Source organism: Mus caroli, chromosome 15 (genome assembly GCF_900094665.2).
Source record: "Mus caroli chromosome 15, CAROLI_EIJ_v1.1, whole genome shotgun sequence".
Classification (NCBI taxonomy): domain Eukaryota; kingdom Metazoa; phylum Chordata; class Mammalia; order Rodentia; family Muridae; genus Mus; species Mus caroli.
In genome coordinates this window covers 97,197,677-97,217,646 of record NC_034584.1, presented here as the reverse complement: position 1 = coordinate 97,217,646, position 19,970 = coordinate 97,197,677, and the positions used below count along the sequence as shown (strand labels likewise).

Below are 19,970 nucleotides of genomic sequence, written 5' to 3'. Positions count from 1 at the left end.
CTGTTGACAGCAGGAGCTTGGTGAGTAGGGCCCTGGCCTTGTCTTTCACCCTCCGTGCCGCCATCATGGAGCACACTATGATTAATAATAGCCACCCAAGCAAATCATTACCATGAAACCATAGGACAGAGGCTGCCAGAGATCATCTCAGATCAGAGGGTTACCAGAGAGGGAAACCGGAGATACACAGAGGGGCACACAGATGGATCAAAGAGAAGGTGAGATATACAGAACAGGGAGAAATATGAAGAGGAGACAAAGGACACAGAAGCAGTGGCCTAAGAAGAGAGCCATGGCCTTGGAGTCAAAGCACCCACATCAGGCTGGGCTGGCAAAATGGTAAAGATACTTGCTACCTCACACTTGATGATCTGAGTTTGATCCCAGGGAGTCACATGGTGGAGTAAGAAAACCAGCTGCTCTGTTGTTCTCTGACCCATACATGTGTGTCATTATCTGTGCACGATCTCATACACACAAAATAAATGTAAACAAACAAACAGAATTTTAAGCACTCAGGTCCTAAACACTCCGTAACTGGTTAGTCATGTGACCTTAAACAAGTCATCACTCTATAGCAATTTTCTCTTCTAAAGAAAGATTAAATGGATAGCCTCTGGGGATCTTTCTCTAACTAGCCTGGAGGGTTATGCTGAAGTCCCTCCAAGCAGGAAGAAATTCCAGTTCAGACTCAACAAGAAGCAGAGCAAAGGGAGGCTAGGCAAAGGCAAGGAAGGCAAGTGAGAAAGCCAGAGGTGTCAGGGCCACTGGGTGAGGACTTATAAGGGCAGAGAGAGCCAAGAGAGGAGGGATATTGGGGAGAGTGGAACAGCTAGCCAGAGAATGACTAAGGGGCTCCTGCGTAAACAGGAGCGAGGAATGGACAGGGAGGGGGCCTGTTTGAGTTGGCCAATGTTTGGGGGATTGAAGAGGAGGAGGACCAGGGCAGGACACTATGTCCCCTGTCCCCCACCAAGGCTCCTGGGAGGATCTGAGTCACACACCTCCCTAGCTGTATACCTCCCCGCCTTCCTCCCCTAGCTCCTAAATCCTGGGAAAAAAATCTAAAAGTCTGGGCTGAGAAAGGAGAGGGCTGGATTCACACATGTGGGACCCAAGCCTCACATGAATGTCTATAAACTGTAAATAAAAGTCCATCCTCCTCTTCACCTGGGTTCCCCCAGTCACACCAGAGGTTGACTTTGGGTACCGCTTGCCTCAGATCCTGACCCACAGATTCCTTAGGTTTCCCACCTGACGAAGGGTCAGGACCTGCAGATGTGAAAGTGGAATGGAGCCAGGGTTAGGCTGTGGTCTGTCCAGCTGGCCTCTCTCTGGGGCTGCAATTGGCCCTGGAGATCTGCTTTTGAAGATCTAGCTGGGTGACTGGGGACAGAAAGCAAAGTAAGAGTAACAGATGAGAGGAAGCATACAGCAGGAAAAAAAATGACTCTGGGATTTTTATTCAGCATCCCCTCAGGCCACAATGGGTCAAAAGAGAAGGGCAAGAAGAGGGCAGGATTTTACTCTGTGGGCCTTATTCTGAAAGGGGAGAAGTCCTGGAGGGAAAAGGCTGAGAAGGGAGTAGAAAGGAAAGGGGATTAGGGGAGACTGTAGGCCTCTCTCCCCTCCCCCAGACTAAGATAAAGACCAGAATCCTGAAAGGTGATCTCATCACACACACAGCCTGAGCTAGGGGCTAGCAAGGTACCTTCATTTACTACCACCCCTTCCTCTACTTACACAAATAATGCAAGTTTCTTGGGTTTCAGACGGCCAACAGAAGCTGAAAGTTGGTTCCCTTTGAAGACTCCCCACCACCACCATCACAACTGCTACCCATCACTTATCTTTCTGGGGTTTATCCAGGAAATGAGGCAATCTGATGAAGGAACTGAATTGAGAGGTTGGCCACTTGATCAGGTATCAAATCCAAGAAAGGGCCATAACAGAGACTTCCAAACCCAACGTTAGCAACTAAAGCCCATTGCTCCTGTGTCAGAGACCCCAAAAGTCCTATGCTTTCCACTCTATCAGCTTGGGGAGGGGAAGCCGCGGAATTCGCGAAGCCAACGAAGCTGCCCCAGGAAGCTGTCTGGGGACCATTCAGTGACTGGGCTGCAGAGTCCCCAATCCAGCTGGCCAGAACCCAGCCACCCAGTGGCCCCGGAAGGCAAGGGGAATCCCTGTTGGCCGGACGCCAGAGGAGTCCCCAAAGTCTCTCGACCCCAAAGTTTTTTCCTGAAGAAACAAGGTAGACACACACACACACAATATTCAGGCTCCCTCCGCCCCCCAGAGGTGATTCCTTTCCTCATTAGGAAATTTTCTGCTCCTTTTTCCGACTACTTTTCCGAGCGTTTACGTTGTACATCTGGAAAGGAGGGGGAGGGAGGAGGGGGAAGCGGAGAGGAGGGCGAAGAACCCAAGCCCGCCCAGTCTGAGCCAGGCCAGACCACCGGCCTCCAGCTGGGGCCAGAGCCAGGGTTCAGAGGTGCGGCCCCCCACGCCCCTTCGGGGTGCGGGGCGCGGCCTCAGCGTCCCGGGGACCCAGGAATGCCCCCCCGCCAGCCGGCCCGGCGGCCGGGGGGAGGGCCCAGCCGGGAGTTTGGCAAACTCCTCCCCGCGTTGAGTCATTCGCCTCTGGGAGGTTTAGGAAGCGGCTCCGGGTCGGTGGCCCCAGGACAGGGAAGAGCGGGCACTATGGGGAGCTGGACGCCACGGTCGCCTCGATCTCCTCTCCACGCGGTGCTGCTGCGCTGGGGGCCCCGACGCCTACCGCCGCTGCTGCCTCTGCTGCTGCTACTGTGGCCGCCACCACTCCAGGTTGGGGGCTTCAACCTAGACGCGGAGGCCCCGGCGGTGCTCTCCGGGCCCCCCGGCTCCCTTTTTGGCTTCTCCGTGGAGTTTTACCGGCCGGGAAGGGACGGGTGAGTGGCGAGGTTGGCGGCGGGAACCGGGCAGGGGGCCACCTGGAAACTGGGGGCGCGCCGAGGACTGGAAGCGACCAGGACTTGAGTTGGAGGGCGGAGTTTGGAAAGACTAAGACTTGAGTTGGGGGCCCAAGCTAGAATTGGGGGCCCGCGCTGCAGCAGGGAGGGACCGTGGCCGACGTGGAGTGTGAGATCGGTGTCGAAACTTGTGTGGCATGAGGAGAGGACCCGAATCTAGAAGCTGGAGAAGTACAGGCAGGGTATAAGGGCTAACCGGGAGGAGAGGGCGCAGAAAGCTTAGGGTCTCTGGCGATCTGTGGGCTGCGGGAGACCTGTGGCGGGTGGGAGTCGAGGGGGGCGCGGAGGCCGGGCAGGGCCTTAGTGGGCAGTGGAAGAACCTCGAGATCCTCGGTGGGGCCATTGAGAGGGTTGGAGCTGGGTGAGCGTGTGCCGTAAGAGGAAAGACAGACTGAGGGGGTCGGAAGGTTATGTGGGGGCCGGTCTCATCCTCCCCTCCCCCATCAACTCAGACTCGGGAAAGACCCGGGAGGAAGACGAAGGCTCCCTCCCTTTTCTCCTCATTCTCCTGAATTGCCTCCCACCCCCAGTCTCTTCAGGCGAAGAGATCCAAGAACTTGGGGAGAATCCCAGGACCCTGGCACTGGGGGTACTAGGGCTAGAGGCGGGATCAATCCAGGGCGGTGCACGGATGTGTCGGGAGGGGTGTGAGTGCGCGCGCCTGAAGGGGGGTGGGCGGTTTCCCTCTTGCTCTAGCTCTTGGGAGGAAGAGAAAAGCTGATTTCCTGTAGCTTGTCGGCTGTAGTAGAACTCAGACTCAGACTTCTGGGACTAGGGTCGGAAGCTGGGAAAGATATAGGCTCTCTGGGCCCAAGAGCATCAGAACGAAGGTTCCTGAAAATCTCTATGGAGAATCCTTATTTCCGGGTAATAAGCAGACCTAGACTGGTGCCCAGAGGCTTGGGAAAATTAGAGTTAGAGGCCACACTGAAACAAACGTGTTTGTTTAAATAAGGAGAGGAGGTCTGGAAGTAAGAGAAAAGTGACAGTCCCAACTGCTGGGCTAAGGGACCCCAGCCATATTCCTGAACCCCTTTGATGACATCAGTAGGTGTTTCTCCACCTACTAGCTCTGAGCCTCTCTCTGCCCATGGCAACACCTACACTGACCCTGGGATCTTAGGGCTTGATTGGACCTTTGTCAGAAGTCATCTGATTTTAGCTGTTATTTAATTAGGGGACTGGGGGTGGGATTAACTCTAGCTAATTTGGTTGGGGAAGGGACAGTTTTTTTAACTTTATCTGAGGGACTTAGGGATGGAAAAACAGAAAGATAACTAGGCCACAGCCGTTGAATTTGAGCTTTTCAAGGTCCCCACCCAACCCCCACCCCGCACCCTGGCCTCTTGCCCAAACCTCATTTCATCACCCTGTCCCTGGAGCCTCTGCCAGGGTCCCCCAAATTTCTTACCACAACCCTAATGGAGCAGAGAGGATGGAGGGGGTATAGGGTCTTTTCCCCCATCAGGGTGTCACTCTACCCCACACGAAACTGTCAGTTCTCTTTTAAAATATCTGTTGGACTTTGCACTCCCGGTGACCCCTGGCCTGATCCTTCAGTCCCTGAGGTCTCTTCTAAAACAAGTCCCAGCCTCTCCATTCCTCAAGAGAACCCAGGTGTCCAGCTCACATTTTACTCCACCCTCGTCTTTGCTCTGGGCATAAGCTCTGGGGCATTCTCCTTCCTTGTGACTTCCCTCCCAGCACCTGTGTGTATTAGACTCCCCTCCACCCCTCTCAGCCCCTTTGTGGCTGTGGTCTTGGTATTCCTTGTTCCTCCTGCATCACTTCTCGTGTTAAATAATGAAGAGAATGGGGTGAGCTCTGCTGAGGTTACACAGACATAAAGGGGTGAAGAAGCCTGAAGCCAGGCAGCTCTGGGTGTGAGTGCTTACCGTTCACTAAAGAGCCCGGGCTTGAGCAAGTTACCTAAATCCTTGCAGTTCAGCCTCCCCTTGCACAGGATACCTAACTGATTCTTAGGACTGAAGGAGACAATATCTAAAAGGTGCCTGCCCACAGAGGATGAGCAACATACACAAGGCATGAGTTCTGTGGGGGAATTCCTGATTCTGATGTCTTCCCTGACACCCTCTTATTCTAAGTTTTCCTTTCTTTCTTACTTGCATTCATTCATTCATTCATTCATTCCCAGGCTGGTCTCAAACTGTGTAGCCAAGGATGACCTTGAACTTCTGATCCTACCTTTCTAGAGTGCTAGGATGGTGGGCAGGCTCTGTCACAACCTCCACCACACCCAGTTTATGGAGATTGAACCCAGAGCCTCTGTGCAGGATTGGCAAGCAGTCTACCTGCTGGGCTACATCCTCAGTACTTACAATGCTTGTAGTACTTGCTAATAACTGTGATAGTTATAACTGTTTCCTCACATATCTTATAAGCTTTCATATTCATTTCTCATTGAATTATTTTTAAAGAGTTATTTATTTAGTTATTTATTTATTTAGTTATTTATGTGAGTTCACTGTAGCTGTACAGATAGTTAGTTCTGAGCCTTCATGTGGCTGTTGGGAATTGAATTTTTAGGACCTCTGCTCACTCCGGTTGGACCTGCTGGCTCTGATCAACTCCGCTCCCTCAGTTCCTGCTTGCTCTGCCCCAAAGATTAATTTATTATTATACATAGGTACACTGTAGCTGACTTCAGACGCACCAGAAGAGGGTGTCAGATCTTATTACAGGTGGTTGTGAGCCACCATGTGGTTGCTGGGATTTGAACTCAGGACCTTTGGAAGACCAGTCGATGCTCTTACCTGCTGAGCCATCTCGCCAGCCCTGGATTATTTTTTAAAAATCTGTGTTGAGCAGAGAAAGTATTATTGCTTCAGAAGTCATAGAAATTTAGAAGTAGAAATTAGCTTAGGAATCACTCAAAAGCAACTCATCACTGAGAAAGAAAGGCTAGAGGAGAGAAAGTGACTTTTAAGTAGACCAGTCTGCTAGAGGCAGCTCTTACTCAGCCAATCAGATGTCTCCCATTGGGATGTACATGGGGTTCCAGAAGTAGGTGTCCACCTCTGGCCTGGCCAGAAGTGAGGTAGGATTGTGGGAGCTGGGCCCTGACCCACCTATTGCTCTCTACCCTGACCTTGTCAAGCCAGGGGAGTCAAACAGTAACTGAATATTGAACAACGGCTTGGTTAATCAAAAGCCTGGCTAGGAAGATAGTGAAGAGAGGAGGAGATGTTTTGGCAATGGGGCAGAACAGAATACTAGCCTAGGAAACAGTATTACAGGTCTCAAGGCTTCGGTTCCCATCCTGGGAAAGATTCTGAGCAACCCTGGGTGGGTGTGACTTCTCTTGGATTTAGTTTTCCCATCTGTCAAATAAGGTCATAAGACTAGAGCAGCAGTTTGGGAACTTGTTGAGGGATGTCAGTACTGAGGTGGCCCTTCCTTTACTGCATGCAGCACTCGAAGGGCATCTACATTAGTCCTAAAGCCAGTGGATGTTCCCTCTCAAAAGACTAACTAGAACCTCCAAACCCTGAGGCTTTGAGAGAAACGATGCCAAGTATTCTTCCCATGGACTCTAATAGAGTATAACTGCCAAGCTGCATTCAGTGGGCGATAATTAATGGTCTTTTCATCTTTTATGAACCAAAAGTATCTATAGCTGCCAATCAGAGCTTCTGACCAGCCTGAGATAACCAGGTTCCCCATACAAGTTGGTGTAATGCCAGCCGAAAGCAAATGCACTTGGAGTTTTAATTAGCCTGGGATGCCTTATCAGGTAAACGCAGGGTTTCCGTGAGGCTTTCTGCAATATTGAAAATAGCCCAAGGGACCCTCCCTTGGTACCCTCTTGAATTACTGTGAGGATTCTACTGCTATGGGATTTAGGAAGCAGCAGGTAGGAGGAGAATCAGGGTACATGGCAATCTTGGCACAGGCACCTCACCTAGCATGTATGGGTGCCAGAATGAGGACTACTAAAATGGACACACCACTAAAGCCTTAGGTGGAAGTCACAGGTCAGGGGGCCTGGTCTGGATCCTTGTCTCCTGTTTGCATTCTGGGATACCCGAACCTTCACACAGTGAACAGATATGCCCCTGGCCTATGGGCTTTTAGCCTTCGCCAGCTTTGAAAGGACTGACAGACGCTTCTTTCTCAGTTTCTCCATGAATGCAGATGGTATGGGAGAAATTTGGGGATCCTGATAGAACCCAGAGGAAGAGAGGAAACCCAAGCCCACACTGAGACAGGGGCAAGAACCAGAGCTCTCAGCTCCCTGTGTAGCAGTCTGGTTCCTGTGCTCTGCCCTCACTTTTGTGGAGCCAAAGGCAGAGTGGCCAAGTTCTCTGTGTAGCCCAGCAGCTTGAGCTACACAAGGACCACACCACTGTCTCTCCCCTCACCCCTGCCCTGGGGCTACAGCTTCCTATTTTTCTCAGAATTCTCACCTGAAAGTCACTAGGCCAATGGAGTGGTGTCTCAAACCTCTAATTGGCTTTAATGCCTAAGAGGTGGGAGACAAATGGAGAAGTGAGAGGTTGAAAACTGACCGGAAGCCACAGGCAGTAAACATTTCCTGTCCCCCTGGTAACCAAAGCTGGCACCTCCCCTCTCTATAACTTAAGGCACCTCCTGTTTGTCCCCATCCTACTCCTCTGGACCCCCTGCCTTCTCTATTCTCACCTGTCCTCTCACACTCCACCCCTACTCCATTGGTGTCCTGGGGGCTTCCTTCCTTGCTGCTCTTAGACCCCCTTCCCCCTCAGTATGACTCTCAGAAGACATCCGTCTTTTCCTCAAGTCCCCTTTTGAGCCCTCGTTCCTACAGATAAAGACTGAGGAACAGCCTGCTGGCAGTCTTGGGTTCTATAAGAGAGCAGGCTGAGCAAGCCAGGGGAAGCAAGCCAGTAAAGAATATCCCTCCATGGCCTCTGCATCAGCTCCTGCTTTCTGACCTACTTGAGTTCCAGTCCTGACTTCCTTGGTGATGAACAGCAGTATGGAAGTGTAAGCTGAATAAACCCTTTCCTCCCCAACTGCTTCTTGGTCATGATGTTTGTGCAGGAATAGAAACCCTGACTAAGACAGGTGAAAAGGCCTACGATCTGAGAATAAGAAAGAAGGAAGAAGCCAGTCAAAGATGGAGCAAGCCTTTAATCCTAGCACTAGGGGAGGCAGAGGCAGGCAGATCTCTAAGTCCAGGGCCAGAGTGGTCTACAGAGTGAGTTCCAAGACAGCCAGGACTACACAGTGAAACCCTATTTCAAAAAAAAACAAAAACAAAAAAAAAGGAAAAGAAGAAGCGGTTAAGAACATTGGCTGCTGCTCTTCAGAAGACCAGGGTTCAATTCCTAGCACCTACATGACAGCTCATGACTATCTCTAACTCCATTCCCAGGGGATCCAGTGCCTTCTGCTGGTCTCCTCTGGAACGAAGTACCCACATGGCATGTAAACATACATAATCCATACGTAAACAACAAAATATCCATACATATTAAATGAATAAATAATTTGAAAAGAAAAAAGACAGGAGGAGACCTGGGAATATAAATCAGGAGAGCAAGCAGTGCTGGGGACAGGCCGAGGCTGAGGAGCAATGCCAGTGGCAGTAGGGGAGGAGAGTAGAGGCCAAGGTTGGCAGGAACACTGGCCCAGAGCTGGGGTGCCAAGGAAAGCTGCCCAGACTGCCAGATGCAGTCATTGCAGGAGATCCTGAGGAGAGTGCCAGCAGAGAAGAAGGCTGTGGCTGTATGTAGGACCTGGAGACAAGAGATCGGGGCTAGTAGAGGAGAGCTGTGTGGAGACCCCAGAGGCAAAGGACCAGAATTGGTAGAAGAAGGATGCCAGGAGCCATCCCTCGAAAGATCCCATCTCAGACATGTGTGTCCAGGAAGAGGATTCAAAAGAACAGGATTTGAGTTAAATTTTCTGGGGCTAATTTGTGGGAAAGAGGTACTAGTGTGTCAGAGGCCCAGCTAGGAAGGTGAGGTCCCCTATGGGCCACAGGGTGGGGCAAGCCAGGCCCAGGAAGTGGCCTGCTTTCATAGTCCTAATTTCAGAGACTCATATTTTCCTCCAACATGCCCCAAGACTTAAGTGGCCGGTTGCCTGAGTTCCATCCAAGGGAGAAAATTTGGTTTGGAAAGAAAGGGTACAAAATAGGTGAGGGCCATGAGGCTCTACAGGAGCCTGGGGTTCTGGAGCTAAATTGTGCCTTTAATATATATATTTTAGCTAGGCAGTGGTGGCATACACCTTTAATCCTGGTACTTGGAAGGCAGGCAAGGAGATCTCTGTGACTTCAAGAGCAGCCTGGTCTAAGGATAGAGTTCTAGGATAGCCAGAGCTACACAGAGAAACTGTATCTCGAAAAACCACACACACATGCATGCACGCACACACACATTAATCCACTTTCAACCAAAGGTCATACATTGCATTTGGCATTGTTTCTTAGCCTGGTGCTGAGGGCCTTGCGTATGCCGAGAACATCCTCTACTCCCGGGCTACAGCCCTAGTTGGGCTGGACATCTAACCTTGGCAAGTAGATGGAAGAGACAAAAAAGCCAGAGTCCAGACCCTAGTCTTCTTTTCCCTTTCCAGGAACTGACTCTGGCTTCTCCTCTCTAGTAGTAGGGGAAGAAGGTAGGAGAATGTGGGAGGAGGGGAGGAGCTGAGTTAGTGACAGCAGCACATGGGGAATGTCTGACTCCAGCCCCTGCCTCTGGCATCTGTGGCATCTTCTGAGATATAAATACAACCCAAGGGACATCTACCCCACCCCCACTCTTGGCCCAAAGGTCTGGGTGCATCTTGCCTCCAGACACTGACCTGGAAATAGGACCCGTCCTAATCCACTTCTCCTTTCCCCTCCACAGAGTCAGTGTGCTGGTTGGGGCACCCAAGGCTAACACTAGCCAGCCAGGTGTACTGCAAGGTGGTGCTGTCTATGTGTGTCCCTGGGGCACCAGTCCTATCCAGTGCACCACCATTCAATTTGACAGCAAAGGTAGGCTGGAAGAGTTCAGGGAGGGGCCTGGCATAAGTGGGTGGGTGGGCGGGCCTGCAGTTTGGGGGTGGGGCCTGGGTGAAGGGTGCTCCTCCTCCCACTCCCCCTGCAGTAGTTCTGGTGCTCCATCCAGCTCCTAGCTGTGGGCTCCCCATGGCACTCACTCCATGTTCCCAGCCCAGCCCAAGAAGGGCGGGCATGATTCAGAAACATGTGGCTCTCATTTCCACTGAATCACCCACAGCTCTGGGAGGCCAGGGCCATAAGGCAGACAAAGGCAGAGGAGGCTGCAGAGTTCTGTTCCTAAACTAAGTGATAGTGTACACTGGGCACAGTGTGATTCAGCCACTGCCCCCCAGGGAGGAGTCAGCCTTCAGGCAGATGGACCTAAGGAAGCTGAGGCTGTTCAGCTAGCACTCAGAGAGCTTTTTACTCCATGCTAGGCACTATTGTGCCTTGGCACACTTAATCCTGCAGCGACTGTATAAAGTATTAGTATCCCCATCCTGTGAGGAAGGAAGCAAGGTTAAGTCACCCAACTAGTAAGAAAGCAAGGCTGTGAACTCAGGCAGTCTGTCCTCGGAGATAAGAGGACAAGAAGTAAGCATAAGAATGTGGAAGCCAGCTAATTTCTGAAGGGGTACTAGGCATTGAACCCAAAGTTTGATGGGTGGTAAACATGTGCTGTGGATGTATGAGTGCATGAGTTACAGCCCCAGTTCCTAAGGCTGACTTTAAAAAGCCTGAGGGCACAGGAGGCTGAGGCAGAAAAAGAGTACCAGAAGCTCAAAGCCAGCCTGGGCTACATAATGAGACACTTGTCTTAAAACAAACAAACAAATAAAAAGCCTTAGAGACAGGTGGAGAGTAAGAAGAGCAGGAAAGCAGTGCTACAGAGGGCAGAGTTTAGACTTGGAAAGAGACAGAAAGGGAAGTCTAGTGTGAAGGTGAAAGCCGTTATAGTCACAGGGCTGGCTAACAGACAGAGATGAGCCATGGGACTTGGCCAATGTTCCCCCAACACCACAATGAAAGTGTCCTGTTCCAGCTATGAGGAAGTCAGAGGAGCCAAGGAGACAACTTGGAAAGCTGTGGTGGGGGTGGGGAGGTGGATATATGTTTTTCTGTGGATGTATGAGTGTACAAGTGTGTGTGTGTGTTTCTGTGGATGTGGATGTGTGGATGTGTGTGTGTGGATGTGAGAGTGTGTGTGTGTGGATGTGAGAGTGTGTGTGTGTGTGTATGAGTGGGTGTGTGTGGGTGTGTATAAGTGGGTGTCTCTGTCGATGTATATGTGTGTGGATGTGTGTGTAAGGAGAGCAAGAACCAGTCAAGTCCAGCTACATAAAGGAGTCTAAAACTCCTTCCACTCCCCTGTCCCAGTGGGACTCAGGGTCTACAAATGCTGAGCATCCTAGACCAAGGCTAGGGTCACCTTCCTGAGAACCAGTGTGACAGTCCACTTTCTACTTCCCCAAGGCTCCCGGATTCTGGAGTCCTCACTGTACAGTGCCAAGGGAGAGGAGCCTGTGGAGTACAAGTCCTTGCAATGGTTCGGAGCAACAGTTCGGGCCCACGGCTCCTCCATCTTGGTGAGGCATAAGTGAGCTCGGTGGTGTGGTAGCTAAGGGCTAAGCTGTGGTGGAGAGGGCCAGGCCTGGTCGGGGGGTGGAAGGTGGTCATCTTACTAAGCTAAATCTGAACACCCCCTGCCCCGGGCCCCCTCAGGCATGTGCTCCACTGTATAGCTGGCGCACAGAAAAGGACCCACAGAATGACCCAGTGGGCACCTGCTACCTCTCCACAGAAAACTTCACCCGGATTCTGGAGTATGCACCTTGCCGCTCAGGTAGGGGCCAGAGTGTAGTGGACCACTGTGCCTTCTCCGTGGGAGGGTCCTTGGTGCCTGGGGCTTTCTCTTCAAGGCCTCCAGGCATTGATATATATTTTCAAGGCTGCTCAGGAGACCCTTGAACAGTCTTCTTTCTTGCTGCTGCCTCTCTTCCCTGTCAGCCCATCAGTGTACAGCTAGCTCATCTCATTGTCTTCTCTCACAGATTTTGGCAGTGCAGCAGGGCAGGGTTACTGCCAAGGGGGCTTCAGTGCTGAGTTCACCAAGGTGAGGTGGCTGGGGAGGGAAGGCAGAAAGTAAGGATCTAGGGTCAGTACCAGATGATATATATGCTCATCCCTCTTCCCTTCACCTCCCCACAGACTGGCCGTGTGGTCCTGGGTGGACCTGGAAGCTACTTCTGGCAAGGTAAGCCTTTCCTCTATGCCCTCTTCCAGCCTTGGTGTCACATCCCTTCCTTGATCCAAACCTTTTCTTTTTTTTTTTTTTTTTTTTTTTTTTTTTTGTTTGTTTGTTTGTTGTTTTGTTTTGTTTGTTTAAGATAGGGTTTCTCTGTGAAGAATTCACTTTGTAGACCAGGCTGGCCTTGAACTCAGAGATCCTCTGGCCTCTGCCTCTCAACTGCTGAAATTAAATGCATCTGCCACCACTGCCCAGCTTTGATCCATACTTCTAAAATCCTACTCAGTCTCCCCAAAGGCTCTGTGACCTCCCCCTGCCCATCACCCTGCTCCCCTTCCAGGTCAGATCCTGTCTGCCACTCAAGAGCAGATCTCGGAGTCCTATTACCCAGAGTACCTCATCAACCCTGTTCAGGGGCAGCTGCAGACCCGCCAGGCCAGCTCCGTCTATGATGACAGCTACTTGGGTAGGCAAGCAGGTGGGGAGGAGATGGGAGGGGAAATCAGGGGCCTCTAGCCTCACTCAGTTCCCTGCTTCTCCCACTCAGTGCCACCAGCTCTGCTGCCATATTTGTGTACAGGCTGACAATGAAGGGATTGAGGGCCAGAGAGTAGGGGTCCCCAAGGAGGCAATGCTAACATCCACACACTCTGTCCCCAGGATACTCTGTGGCTGTGGGTGAATTCAGTGGTGATGACACAGAAGGTAAGTCAATCTTCAAGCCAAAGCGGGGACTGAAAAGAAAGCCAGAAACAACATTCTGAGTCCACCCTGTCCTCACCTCCACCCATCAGTTTCTCTTCTCTTTGCAGACTTTGTTGCTGGCGTGCCCAAGGGGAACCTCACCTATGGCTATGTAAGACCCTGCCTGCCACCCGCTGCCTCTCACCCAGGATAAGTGCAGAGCCTTGTGTGGTAGTTTGTTGGGTACATCAAGGAAAGAGATCAGAGCATAGGCTCTGGGAGAACACATCAGATTTCTGAAGTCTGGTTCAAGGGAAGTGTGTGAAGTCAGACTCAGGTTCAAATTCTGGCACTGACTCTGGATAAATGAATCTGTTCTTTTATTGCTACACTGTCCCCTGCTTGACCACTCTAAGCTGTTTCTTCCATGTACAATGGGGTAATAATAGTTCTGACCTCACAAGGCACTTGTGAGGGGAATGAAAGCACTTGTAAATTGTTAGACCGTGTGCAGCCACCAGCTATTATTAGACCATGACAAGTGCCACACTCGGTCGCTCAATTAACAACATTTATTGAGGCAAGGTGAGAGATGAGATGAAGACATCTTATCCCATCTCTTAAGGCGCTTCTAGTCAAATATGTGAGCTAAAACACACAGCTTTAATCCTGAGGAAGCCACTGTTTGTGAGCCTCTCGATGTCCCAGGTACTGTCCATGCATGGTGGTGTTCCCTTCCCCACCATGGGACTGTGGAGTGGAGAACAATCTTGACAGTTTACACACAAGAAAACTGTTGTCCTAAAATACCAGTTATGTTGCTTAGGGCAGCTGGATAAATATTTAATATCTATCATACTCCAAATCTCGTACTCTCTCTGAATTGGAAGTTACAGAAAAGCACCCAAGATAACAGTACATTTTAAGAAATTAGTAATCTCCTTCCAGAGAGGGTGCCTCAGAGAAGGCTCTGTGAGGGTTCCACACAGATGGGGCAAGAGGGAGTCCCAGGCACAGGCATGAAGAACACAGAGAATATGGGGCTGGGCCTAGTTTGCAGCCTCATAAGGTAAAGGAGGATGAGAATTGTAAGGGAGGGTTGAACAAGCACAGGCAGTAGGGCCAGACACCAGAACCTTAGAGGGCTGGCCAAGAGGCAGGGACTGACAGTGGCTGCAGGGGCGCCTGGGGTGTACAGGTGGGAATCACAGTCCTCCATCTGCTCTCTGGCATCAGTGCCAGTGGGGGAAACCCAAGATATAGTCCAGCCTGTCCTGGGAAGGTTCATACCAGGTCTCAGCAGAACAGTGGGGGGTGGGCAGAGAGCAAGATCCAAGAGACGTGGAGGTCTGCTGGGTCAGTGGCTAAGAGGAGACAGCAGAGATGTGAGTGCCTTGCAGACCCTGATGTGTGAGGGATGGCTAGAGTTCTGAATCCATTGGGTTTGAAGCCCCAGTGTGTATCCAGTAGCAATTGCTGTTTGCCTGCTGCCTGCCAAGCTCTGAGAGGCAAAGACCAAAGATCATGCTCTGGGTCCCACTGATCTGATTCTGGTCACTAGAATCTAGTGGCTGGGGACGAAAATCCACCAAGGGTATAAAGGAAGAAGGCAGAACAGCAAAGTGGGAGAGAAAACCTGGAGGTGGAGAGAGGGCAAATTTGGAAGGAGACAGAGGAGTGCTAAGATTCCCCTGAGGAAGGCCTGTCCCATGTGTCCCAGACCTTCAGACATGGGGCATCCAGGACCTATACGCCTTTATCTTCATCTTCAGGTCACCGTCCTTAATGGCTCAGACATCCACTCCCTCTACAACGTCTCAGGAGAACAGGTGATGATGCCCTCACTTCCCCATCTTGCCATCTAATCTGCAGCCCTGGACCAACAGTGTCAAACTTCCTACCTTCTCTGGAGCCCATGAATGTCCACTTACAGCCTCTCTTGATCCTGTGTACTGAACAACCTTGTTCTGACTTCATGCTACCCTTTGTCCCCACAGATGGCCTCCTACTTCGGCTATGCCGTGGCTGCCACTGATACCAACGGAGATGGGTGAGTAATGGGAAGGGATGCATCTTCCAGACCCGATCCATCGGGGGATGAGATAGTGCAGGCAGACTGCTCCCTCGGGATATTTTTTTTTCTAGACTCTAATTCATGCTTGCCTTCTCCTTGGTCAGGGCAAGAAGAGGGTTGGATGCTACATCAGAGCCCTCAGGGCGCCTGGGGATCCAGAATGCCTGGAGTTCCTCCACAAGGGCAATAAATTATAGCAAGACAGGGTTGTCAGAATGCTTGGGCCTTCCCTTCTCCTCAGGCTAGATGACCTACTGGTAGGGGCACCCCTGCTCATGGAGCGGACAGCTGATGGGAGACCTCAGGAGGTGGGCAGGGTCTACATCTACCTGCAGCGCCCAGCGGGCATAGATCCCACACCCACCCTCACCCTCACTGGGCAAGATGAGTTCAGCCGATTCGGCAGTTCCTTGACACCCTTGGGGGACCTGGACCAAGACGGCTACAATGGTAAGTATCGTGGCCCAGGGGGCTGAGGCTGAGTAGGGGGATGCTAGTTGCTCAGGAACTTAGTGGGAGGGTTCCTGTCAACTAAAGTACCGGGCCCTCTTGACTTTCCAGGGGTATTGGGGTTTAAAGAGATTAGAACAGGAACTGATGTGGAAAAATAGGATCCTGAGGATTTTTTGATAGAAATTTGGACCCCTGGCCTCCTAACCGAGTGAATAATGTATGTTGTGTCTTGCAGATGTCGCCATTGGGGCTCCATTTGGTGGGGAGGCCCAGCAGGGAGTCGTATTTATATTCCCGGGAGGCCCAGGAGGACTGAGCACTAAACCTTCCCAGGTTTTGCAGCCTCTGTGGGCAGCTGGTCGTACCCCAGACTTCTTTGGCTCTGCCCTTCGAGGAGGACGAGATCTGGATGGCAATGGATACCCTGGTAAGTTGTGTCCATTGCCCTTCATCTTAGAATTCAAGCTTTGCGATGCAATTCTAGGCAGCTGCCACCAGATGGTGCAGTCCCCTGGCCCAGGCCTCTGAGCCATGAAACTAGAAAGCCTCAGATGAAGGCAATCCTGATTTGGGGCTTGCCATAAAGGGTGGATCTTGACTTTCTACAGATCTAATCGTTGGATCCTTTGGTGTGGACAAGGCTCTGGTGTACAGGTATGAACTCAGGGAGACTGAGGCAGTCTGAACAACCAGTTTTTCTTTTAAAACTAAGACTGGGGGGGGGGGGCTGGTGAGATGTCTCAGCAGTTAAGAGCACTGACTGCTCTTCCAGAGGTCATGAGTTCAAAACCCAGCAACCACATGGTGGCTCACCACCATCCTTATGAGAAACAAATTAAAACAAAACAAAACAAAACAAAACAAAAAACCTTGGGCAGGTGCGAAAGGGAAGGGGGGGCTAAGACTGGGACCATCAGTGCAGAGGGAACTGGGGACCTGGAGCAGGTGCCCGGCCTTAATTCTATGTACCCCACATCCACTCTTGGCAGGGGGCGGCCCATCATATCTGCCAGCGCATCTCTCACCATCTTCCCCTCCATGTTCAACCCAGAGGAGCGCAGCTGCAGCCTGGAAGGGAACCCTGTGTCCTGGTGAGCTACGCCTGGAGCCTACAGAGATCTGTGCCTGCCAGTGGGCAGGGGGGCCATGTCTGCCTCAGGAAGGGACAAACAGGGGTGTCCTAGTCTGGGTCTTTCTGAGTCAGGCAGGCAGGAGGCCAGTTCTAGTTACCCTGAGCACTCTCTCCTCCATCTTTCTCCAGCATCAACCTTAGCTTCTGCCTCAATGCCTCTGGAAAACATGTCCCCAACTCTATAGGTGAGAGAAGCTGCTCGAGTGTGCCAGCTGAGGGGTGGGGTGGCAGAAGGTAAGAAAAACAGACAAACACTGTGTTTCCTGGTCATAGGCTTCGAGGTGGAACTCCAACTGGACTGGCAGAAGCAGAAGGGAGGGGTCCGGCGAGCACTGTTCCTGACTTCCAAGCAGGCCACCCTTACCCAGACCCTGCTTATCCAGAATGGGGCTCGAGAGGACTGCAGGGAGATGAAGATCTACCTCAGGGTATGGCCTGAGGATGAGGGTGGCCTGGCCTGGATAGATAGCCACCTAAAACAAAGGACTGTGGTGGCGGTGACAGTGGCGGTGGCGATAGTGATGGTGTGCGTGCATGCGTGCGTGCTTGCATGTGGCTGGCTGGATGACTGGGAGGAGGAGAGGCTAAAGAAAAAGGCTTTCTGTCAGAAGAGCCAGACACCAGGAGTCTAGGCCTACAGAGAAATGAGGTCAGATTTGGGCTCTGAGCAGATAAAGGGAGAAGCAAGGCTAAGAAGCATGGTCACTAAGCGCCATCCGCCCCACCCCACCCCACCCCCAAATCCCTAATCCCATGAATTCTTTCCACTGGCTCTAGAATGAATCAGAATTCAGAGACAAACTCTCCCCAATTCACATTGCCCTCAACTTCTCCTTGGACCCCAAAGCTCCCATGGACAGCCATGGCCTCCGGCCAGTTCTACACTACCAAAGCAAGAGCAGGATAGAGGACAAGGTAAGGAAAGAACTTGGGAAGGCAGGCCTGGCCCCTGAGGCAGGGCCCTGGGAGAGGGGTGGTAGAACCCTTCTCAAGGCTGCTCCACTCCCCAGGCCCAGATCTTGCTGGACTGTGGTGAAGACAATATCTGTGTGCCTGACCTGCAGCTGGATGTGTATGGGTGAGTGGCACTGTCACATGGCAGAGAGACAGGGACACTCTAGCAATGTGTGGCCTTGTGAGGTCCATGAACATCTCTGGATTTGGGTTTGTCTACAGAGAACATTCGTTTCTCTAGCTCTAGACATATTAAACACGGTACTCAGCATGCAGCGTCTCGCCTTGTGCCTGCCAGAGCCGGGGCCCAGTCAGCAGGGCCAGCCCCACTGTGTTATTCCCAGGCCCTATTGCCCTGATTTATGGATTCATTCTTTCATGTCCTTACCCTGTGTGCCCCTCCAGGGAGAAGAAACATGTGTACCTGGGTGACAAGAACGCACTGAACCTGACATTCCATGCCCAAAATCTGGGCGAGGGCGGTGCCTATGAAGCCGAGCTTCGGGTCACCGCCCCTCTAGAGGCTGAGTACTCAGGACTTGTCAGACACCCAGGGGTGAGAAGGGACTCTCAAGTGGGACTGCAGTGGTGATCCCCTCCAGAGGGGTGCCAAAGCCTGACTGGCCTGTGCCTGCCTATCCCCAGAACTTCTCCAGCCTGAGCTGTGACTACTTTGCTGTGAACCAGAGCCGCCAGCTGGTGTGTGACCTGGGCAACCCCATGAAGGCAGGCACCAGTGTAAGTGAGGGATAGAAGAGGAAGGGCTAGGAGAGAGCACATGACAGGCCCTAGCACACAGGTAGACATCCTATCTAACAGCCCCTTTCTCCTCCCTGTTTGTTATGCAGCTCTGGGGTGGCCTTCGGTTCACTGTTCCTCATCTTCAAGACACAAAGAAAACCATCCAGTTTGACTTTCAGATCCTCAGGTAGGGAGTGACTGGACCTGGACTGGGGCTGAGTTGAAGGTGAAAGAAGGGAAGGTGGGATGGATTGCAGAACCTGGAGATTCTTGTCAAACTGCTTGCCTCTTGCCTCCATCCCACAGCAAGAACCTGAACAACTCGCAAAGCAACGTGGTCTCCTTCCCACTCTCGGTGGAGGCTCAAGCCCAGGTCTCCCTTAATGGGTCAGTGCCCAGGCAGAAAGGGGCCTTTAGAGGGGAGGGTGATGGACTTTAGAGAAGGACACATTGGTTCCTTTTGCCCACTCTAAACTATTCTCCTCTTCAGTGTCTCCAAGCCTGAAGCTGTGATTTTCCCAGTCAGCGACTGGAATCCTCAAGACCAGCCTCAGAAGGAGGAAGACTTGGGCCCAGCTGTCCACCATGTCTATGAGGTGAGAAGGGTTGGGAGACAAGCCACAGGGATCGAGCCATATGAAGGGAAAGAAAGTAGGAGCCGGTATAAATGACAGTACCTAGAACCTGGGTGAGGTGAAGAGAAGAGGGGGCGGCCTGGAGAATACTGAGGATCTGTGAGAGATGTCCAGAAGAGGGGCCTGTTGGTCCATTGCCTTACAAAGGAAAGCAATTTCAGGAGGATTACTATGAGTCTCAAACTAGCATGGATTACAGAGTGAGACCTTGTTTCACTCTTGGAGTAATGGCTGGAGTGGACTTGATTGCTGCCCTTGGGTGTTCTTTCATTTCTCAGACTGATGCACTATGTATGGGTGGTGACCCGGGCCTGCATGTCAAATGAGCTTTCCCTTCCTCAAACTGTGCTCTTCCCCTCAGCTCATCAACCAGGGGCCCAGCTCCATCAGCCAGGGTGTGCTGGAGCTCAGCTGTCCACAGGCTCTGGAAGGCCAACAACTCCTCTATGTGACCAAGGTGACAGGACTCAGCAACTGCACCTCCAACTACACCCCCAACTCACAGGGCCTGGAGGTGAGGACCTGGTCACGGTGTGGGGTGGAGCCGTGGGGTTATGGGACTATGGAGCTGGGAGAAGTTGCCTGGAGGCTATTGGAAGTGGTGGGGAGATTCAGGCACCTCAAGATCTGGAAGGAGGAAAAAGATTCACATCTACTACATTTGTGTCCTTTGCTCTGAAGTTGTCTCTCTCGTGGTATGCTATCAGATCTATGCCACCTTGTCCTGTGAAAACTGTCCTCTGGCCCTCTTTGAGGGTGTGTTTGTTCATAAACAGCATTTAATGAAGTAAGCGTTAGACCTAGGAAAAACCCCACACCAAATGAAACTCACAAAGTCCCCACATTCTGGGAGCTTGCATCTAATGAAGGCTGGTAGACAATAAGAAGTAAAAAGAGTTGGGTGTGGTGGTACACGCCTTTAATCCCAGCACTTGGGAGTCAGGGCAGAGGCAGGCAGATTTCTGAGTTCGAAGCCAGCCTGGTCTACAGAGTGAGTTCCAGGACAGCCAGGGCTACACAGAGAAACCCTGTCTCGAAAAA

The 19,970-nt window shown here is 51.7% G+C and overlaps 1 protein-coding gene across 1 annotated transcript in view; it reads left to right on the top strand.

Annotated features, from left to right (window-relative positions):
* Positions 1–2,443: 2,443 nt before the first annotated feature.
* Positions 2,444–19,970, top strand: part of Itga5 (integrin subunit alpha 5) — a 24,848-nt gene continuing 7,321 nt past the window's right edge. The window contains exons 1-25 of the mRNA XM_021183440.1: positions 2,444–2,930; positions 9,872–10,002; positions 11,482–11,594; positions 11,731–11,851; positions 12,060–12,121; positions 12,217–12,262; positions 12,597–12,722; positions 12,917–12,961; positions 13,069–13,112; positions 14,713–14,769; positions 14,938–14,990; positions 15,256–15,464; positions 15,703–15,894; positions 16,076–16,121; positions 16,457–16,558; positions 16,729–16,784; positions 16,873–17,027; positions 17,377–17,514; positions 17,610–17,677; positions 17,959–18,109; positions 18,199–18,291; positions 18,402–18,481; positions 18,601–18,681; positions 18,785–18,890; positions 19,291–19,443. Coding sequence (XP_021039099.1) covers positions 2,557–2,930; positions 9,872–10,002; positions 11,482–11,594; positions 11,731–11,851; positions 12,060–12,121; positions 12,217–12,262; positions 12,597–12,722; positions 12,917–12,961; positions 13,069–13,112; positions 14,713–14,769; positions 14,938–14,990; positions 15,256–15,464; positions 15,703–15,894; positions 16,076–16,121; positions 16,457–16,558; positions 16,729–16,784; positions 16,873–17,027; positions 17,377–17,514; positions 17,610–17,677; positions 17,959–18,109; positions 18,199–18,291; positions 18,402–18,481; positions 18,601–18,681; positions 18,785–18,890; positions 19,291–19,443 — 2,802 coding nt within the window. The 5' untranslated portion in view covers positions 2,444–2,556. The remainder of the gene's footprint in view (positions 2,931–9,871; positions 10,003–11,481; positions 11,595–11,730; positions 11,852–12,059; positions 12,122–12,216; positions 12,263–12,596; positions 12,723–12,916; positions 12,962–13,068; positions 13,113–14,712; positions 14,770–14,937; positions 14,991–15,255; positions 15,465–15,702; positions 15,895–16,075; positions 16,122–16,456; positions 16,559–16,728; positions 16,785–16,872; positions 17,028–17,376; positions 17,515–17,609; positions 17,678–17,958; positions 18,110–18,198; positions 18,292–18,401; positions 18,482–18,600; positions 18,682–18,784; positions 18,891–19,290; positions 19,444–19,970) is intronic.